Genomic DNA, 5,292 nt, shown 5'->3' with positions numbered 1-5,292 from the left:
AGCAACAGCTGGAGGAGGAGGCCGCCAAGCCGCCTGAGCCGGAGCAGCCTGTGTCGCCACCACCCATCGAGTCCAAGCACCGCAGCCTGGTGCAGATCATCTACGACGAGAACCGGGTGAGCCCCTGTGACCCCCACCCGCCCTGGCCCCCGAGGGCCGCAGCTGCCACCTTGGGGTGGAGCCTGGGTACCCTGTTTTATGTGCAAAACCAAAATGGGCCCTGTGGGTGAGTGGGTGGGGGAAGGGAGGGGTGACTGCTGGACACAGGCTTGCTCAGTGCGTGCGCAGAGGGGCCTCAGCCCTGACCTGTGGGGCACACCAGGTCCTGGGAGACCACCAGGAACAGCTGGTCAGCCAGGGGTGCCTCTCAGGTAGAAGCCGAAGACACTGTTAACGACATCCGTCCTGCCAGATGTGCCTTTCTGTAGCCGTCCTCCAAGGACAGGGGGCCCATGTTTCTGTCTCCTGTACAGGGAAACTTTGAGACTGGGTCCCCAGGTGGTGACGCTACCTGCCCAAAATCATAGAGGGGCTGGCGTCTGGGCCCCCGGGGCTGGTTCTCCAGCACCAGCCTCAGCAGACACTGAACGGCCCCGAGATGTATGGAGGTGGTTTAGTGTTGGAGGGTCTCAACCTGCCCCCAGTGCCTGCTGGGCTGGTGAGCTTCTGTCTGGCCTCAGTGAGCCGGGTTCCCTGATGCCCAGGCTGCTTCTCCAGGTGTGCTTGGCATCCGTGGGTATCAGGTCACCTCCCTTTTTCATGAATGAGGTGACCAAATGAAGGATGACGGGTAGGGGACCTTCTCTCCTTGGTCCCCCTCCTGTCTGGGGAGCCGCCCCCCTCCGGCCATTTCAGTGTCAGAGTCAAATTGAGAAGTGCTTCCATGCCCCTGGGCCTGGGTGGCTGCTGTGGGTGGAACCCCAGACAGGGAGCAGCCACATCAGCCCTTCAGGCTACTCCTCCGCCTCTGGAAGCAGCAGTAGATGCAGGAGGAGCCTGAGCAGCCGGGTCTTGGGCGCTGTGATCACCCTTGCAGGGAGGGTCAGCTAGGCTCCCTCGTGCTGGTCCCACCACAAGGAGCAGAGGGAACTGTGTCTCAGATGAGGAGTGATGGGCCTGCCAAGATGCTAAGTGTAGAAGACTCAGGGACTGGGCATCCTCAGTCAGCCCCCAGCCCTCGCACTTGGTAAACGTAGCAGAGGCTCTGGCTAGCTCAGCGGTTCTCAACTTGGGGGTGGAACGACCCTTTCACAGGGGTTGCCCGATTCAAAACCGTAGCAAATGACAGTGATGAAGTAGCAACGGAAGTAATGTTACGGTTGGGGGGTCACCCCACATGAGGGACTGTATGAAAGGGTGGTGGCATGAGGAAGGCTGAGAACCGCTGCTCTGGAAGAACTGTGGTTCATCATAGCACTGCACCGCAGCCAGAAAGTCCTGGATCCCTGACTGGGAACATGTGGCCGGCGGTGGGCCGGGCCAGGTGTGTGTTGAGCCATGCACGAGAGCAGTGAGTGCTCCTTAGCTGCCACGGTCACCGTGTTGCTCTCCACTGGCCACCTCTCCGTTATGCCCGGGTCCTTGCCGTCCTCAGCAGATCCGTGTGAAGCAGGGCGTGCTATTTGCTCGGGTTCACTTGCCAAGACCCTGCCCGAGAGGCCTAGCAGGTGAGCCTGAAGACTGCTGGGTCCTAGAGTCCAGGGGAGCTTGCTCCTGCGGCCTTTTGAAGATGGTGCAGGGCCGGCCTCCAGGGAGGCTGCCTTCTGTCGGCTGCTCATTGCTCCTTGATCCTAGAGTGCAGATCAGGCCCGGCTCTGTCCACAGAGGCAGTGGAGCTATGTTCAGGGTGCTGTGCGGGAGGTTGGGCCCCCAACCCCGCCTGCCTCTGGCCAGGTGGAGTCAAAAGCATGGGTCTCCTGTGCCTTTGTGGGAAGCTGGTCTATTCTCCCTCCCAACCCAGCAATGGGACCTTGTTTTCTGGGCTCCATCTGAGTAGTCATGTGAGGGCCCCTCCCTCCACGAGGGTCTCCCAGGGCAGTACTCACTGGCTGCAGATCTGCCTCCACGGCCCCCACGGAGTAGTCTTCCGGCCAGGACTGCCAGCTGCTTCTGAGGCTACTGTGTACCCTAGGCCCTGCTGAGCTGGAGCTGTGAGTTGATGGAGCTTTGTGACGGAATGAAACCACCCAACAGAACAGGCCGCCACAGGAATCTGGTGGCTCTGGGATAAGTGGTGGTCTGCTCACTTCCAGGCTGGTGGTTCAAACCCAGCAGCCGCACCTTGGGAGAAAGACGAGGCTGTCTGCTCCTGTGACCTAAGGAACCGTTTTCCTCTGGTGGACTGGAAGACCGTGGGTTTGGTGGGCAGTGGGAAGTTGGTGCGGGCCTGCGTCAGGTATGGGTGGATTCAGGTGCTAGAGCGAGGCTGCCCAGAAGCTCTGCCTCCCTCTGTGTCTCTGCCTCCCTCTGCATCCTTGGTGCCAGAGCCTGGCCCAGTCCTGGAAAGTTGGCTCCTACAGCACCTGGCTGACCTCCAGCCCGCTGGACTCCCCGGGCAAAGAGGAAACCCTTCTTTCCCGGTGTCCTGCCAACTGCCCCAGAGTGGGCCCGCACCAGCCAGCTGGCACCACGCACATGCTCCTGTCTGAGCCAGGCCCACAGCCAGGGGGTTAGCTGCTTGGTGAAGGCCCCGCCTGCCCCCTGCCCTCCGTTTACTTGGGCTGGTGCTCTGAGAGGAGGCTGCCTGTGGGCAGGGCAGTCAGTGCGCCCATGTGGAGCCCTGCCTCTGGCCCAGACAGAACATGTACACATGGTCATTACTGAGTGACAGCTCACTGCAGGAAGGGGAGGGGAAGCCCCTGGTATTGGGGGCGTGGGAACCAGCCCTCTGCCAGGGCTGAGCCTTCGAGGTGGGATGGTGGCCCTCAGCTGTGCTGCCTTGGACAGGAGCACCCCACCCCCACCCCGGGCATCTGGGCAGGGGGAGCGGGGCCGGGACCGGAGATGAGATTCCTTGTCGTGTCCTCTGATGGGTGGAGCACCAGGGCTGGGCTATAGCCCCAAGGTCACCCCCTCTGTGGAAACAAACCCCTGTTGGGGTCCAGCAGCCCCTCCCCTGTGCCTGTGGGCAGACCCCGAGGACGCAGGGCTGGGTGACAGAGGGGCAGGCCTCTCAGGGGTCTTGGCACAGAGGCCAGGAGAAGGGGGTTCAGCAGGTGTGGGGGTCTCAGGTAGAGCAGATACACAGGGCAGGTACCCAGCTGGGACTGCGGGGAAGGTGGGAGACATGGCCAGAGTCAGCAGAAGCCTGCCTGCCGGTGAAGGGATCAGGAGAGCAGTCATGTGTGCCCCCCCTTACACACACACACACACCCACACACACACACACACACACCCCACACACACACCCCTACTCTGCTCTCGGGTGAGTCACATAGCCAGCCAGCTATTCGCTGCAGACATGGAGCCCCGCACTGCCCCCTGCTCAGCATACCTGTCAGGGCCTGGTGTCCACAGAGCAACATCTCTGCTCCTGGTCCCAGGGATTTGGGTGGGGGTGTGTGTGTGCTGTTGCTGCTGGGAGCCATGTCCACACAGGCTCCTGTGCCTGCCTCCCTGCTGGGCCAGTGAACGGGCGAGGAGCTGGCCCTCAGAGGCGGGCTGCTCCCTGCAATCCCTAGGCAGCTGGTGTGGGTGCTCCCCCCTCTGCAAAGATGGACCGGGACAGGGCCTTAGAGGTGGGTGCAGCTTAGGGGCTTCCCTGATGGGAGGGGCTCAGGGGAAGCTTGTCTTTTCCATTTGCTGGTGGTGGGTGCTAGTCCCCCTCCCCGCCACTTGAGGTGCATCAGGGTCCCCTATGTCCGCCTGGCCTCTGGTGACGGCCCCTTTACGTGGGGTCCTTGTGAGACCAGGTATGTGGAGCTTGCAGGGGTTTACATGGCCAGGTCGGCTCTGCCCGGATAGCCACGTCCTTAGCGGTGGCCAGTGATGGCCCTAGCCCTTTGCTTGGCCTGCTTCACGGGTTCTCGGCTGACACGTCTCTGAGCAGACGTGATTGTGTGGTGGCAGTACCTGCCCTCTTCCTGCACCTTGCTGAACCGAGGGGACATCCAGGAGAAGGTCCACCTTGTCTTTCTCCCCCTTAGAGGACAGGCCTCCTCCCCCCACCGCCCCTCCGTGCCTCATTTCTTTGCACAATGGGGTTACGGTGCTAACGCGGTGTTTCTGCAAAGCCGGGCTGTGTGCCCACCCCTGGCACACTGTTCCTCAGTCCCGCTCTTGGCTGCCAGTCCAGATGTTCACTCGGCCATCGGACGGGGGGTGGGGGGCTGGACCCAGGTTCTAGGGAGAGCTCACCTGGGTGCTGGCCTGAGCCCATCTATGAGTACCTGACCCTGCTGTCCTGGGGGCAGGATGAGACCGGTGGGTCCCTGTGTTCTATTTGACTTGCATGGTCCAGCCTCCACCACCTACAGAAAGAAATGTCTTCCCACGTCACCTGTGACACGTGTGTGCCCAGCTGTCCCTCCTCCCACCCTCCTCGCCCGGCCCTTAGACACACAGCTTGTGTCCACTCAGCCTCTGGTGCCCAGCCCAGCCTTACAGAGCCCCTACTGAGACCCTTCACGGCTCCTCTGTTCACCCTCCCCAGCCCCCCACGACCTCTGGGGGTCCCTGGCTGCGGCCTGTGTGCCACACAATGCTCCCTTCATGGCGGAGCTGGGTTGGCGGCTGGCCGAGCCTCCTGCCATGTGGCCAGCTCCCCTAACATCTCCTGTTGTGTAGGAGGTGGGAGCCGGAGGCTGGCGCAGCCCACGAGCCAGGGAAGGCGTCTCCCAGTGGCTCCCTTGTCCCTCTGCCCTTCCTCGCTGGCTGCACCCCTGCAGCCACCCAGCTGGGCATCGCAGCCTGGGGTGGCCTGGTGGGGACCCATCCAGACCTTCTGCTCCCCAAGGGTGGATGTGAGTGGCCCCCTTGCTGACTTGCCCTGTATTGTGTTCTGTTTCCGGTCTTCGACTGCAGAAGAAGGCAGAAGCCGCCCATCGGATCCTGGAGGGCCTGGGGCCCCAGGTGGAGCTGGTGAGCTGGGGTGCAGGCTGGGAAGCTCGGGTGGGGGTAGTTCTGTGGAGGTGGGTGTGGCAGGGAAGGGGGAAGTTGCCCCCTGACTAGAGCAGACTCGAGCAGCTGTCTGCAGAGGCAGGAAATGCACTGTCCGATAGGGGGGGGGACGACGACTGCCCAGCCCGGCGGCTGCAAGAAGCCCCAGACACCCGCTCAGCAGGGGGGCGCAGT

General features: G+C 62.5%; 1 protein-coding gene across 1 annotated transcript in view; it reads left to right on the top strand.

The window, feature by feature from the left end:
• The window catches only part of NCOR2 (nuclear receptor corepressor 2), a 99,355-nt gene that overhangs the window by 29,686 nt on the left and 64,377 nt on the right, over positions 1–5,292 (top strand). Inside the window, exons 6-7 of the mRNA XM_045296729.1 lie at positions 3–116; positions 5,023–5,079. Of these exons, the coding sequence (XP_045152664.1) occupies positions 3–116; positions 5,023–5,079 (171 nt within the window). The remainder of the gene's footprint in view (positions 1–2; positions 117–5,022; positions 5,080–5,292) is intronic.

The sequence above is a fragment of the Echinops telfairi genome, unplaced genomic scaffold, assembly GCF_000313985.2.
Source record: "Echinops telfairi isolate 266 unplaced genomic scaffold, ASM31398v2 ScPeMD7_7412;HRSCAF=8450, whole genome shotgun sequence".
Taxonomy (NCBI): domain Eukaryota; kingdom Metazoa; phylum Chordata; class Mammalia; order Afrosoricida; family Tenrecidae; genus Echinops; species Echinops telfairi.
The sequence above is the reverse complement of the archived record's forward strand: the minus strand, read 5'-3'. Positions and strand labels throughout refer to the sequence as shown.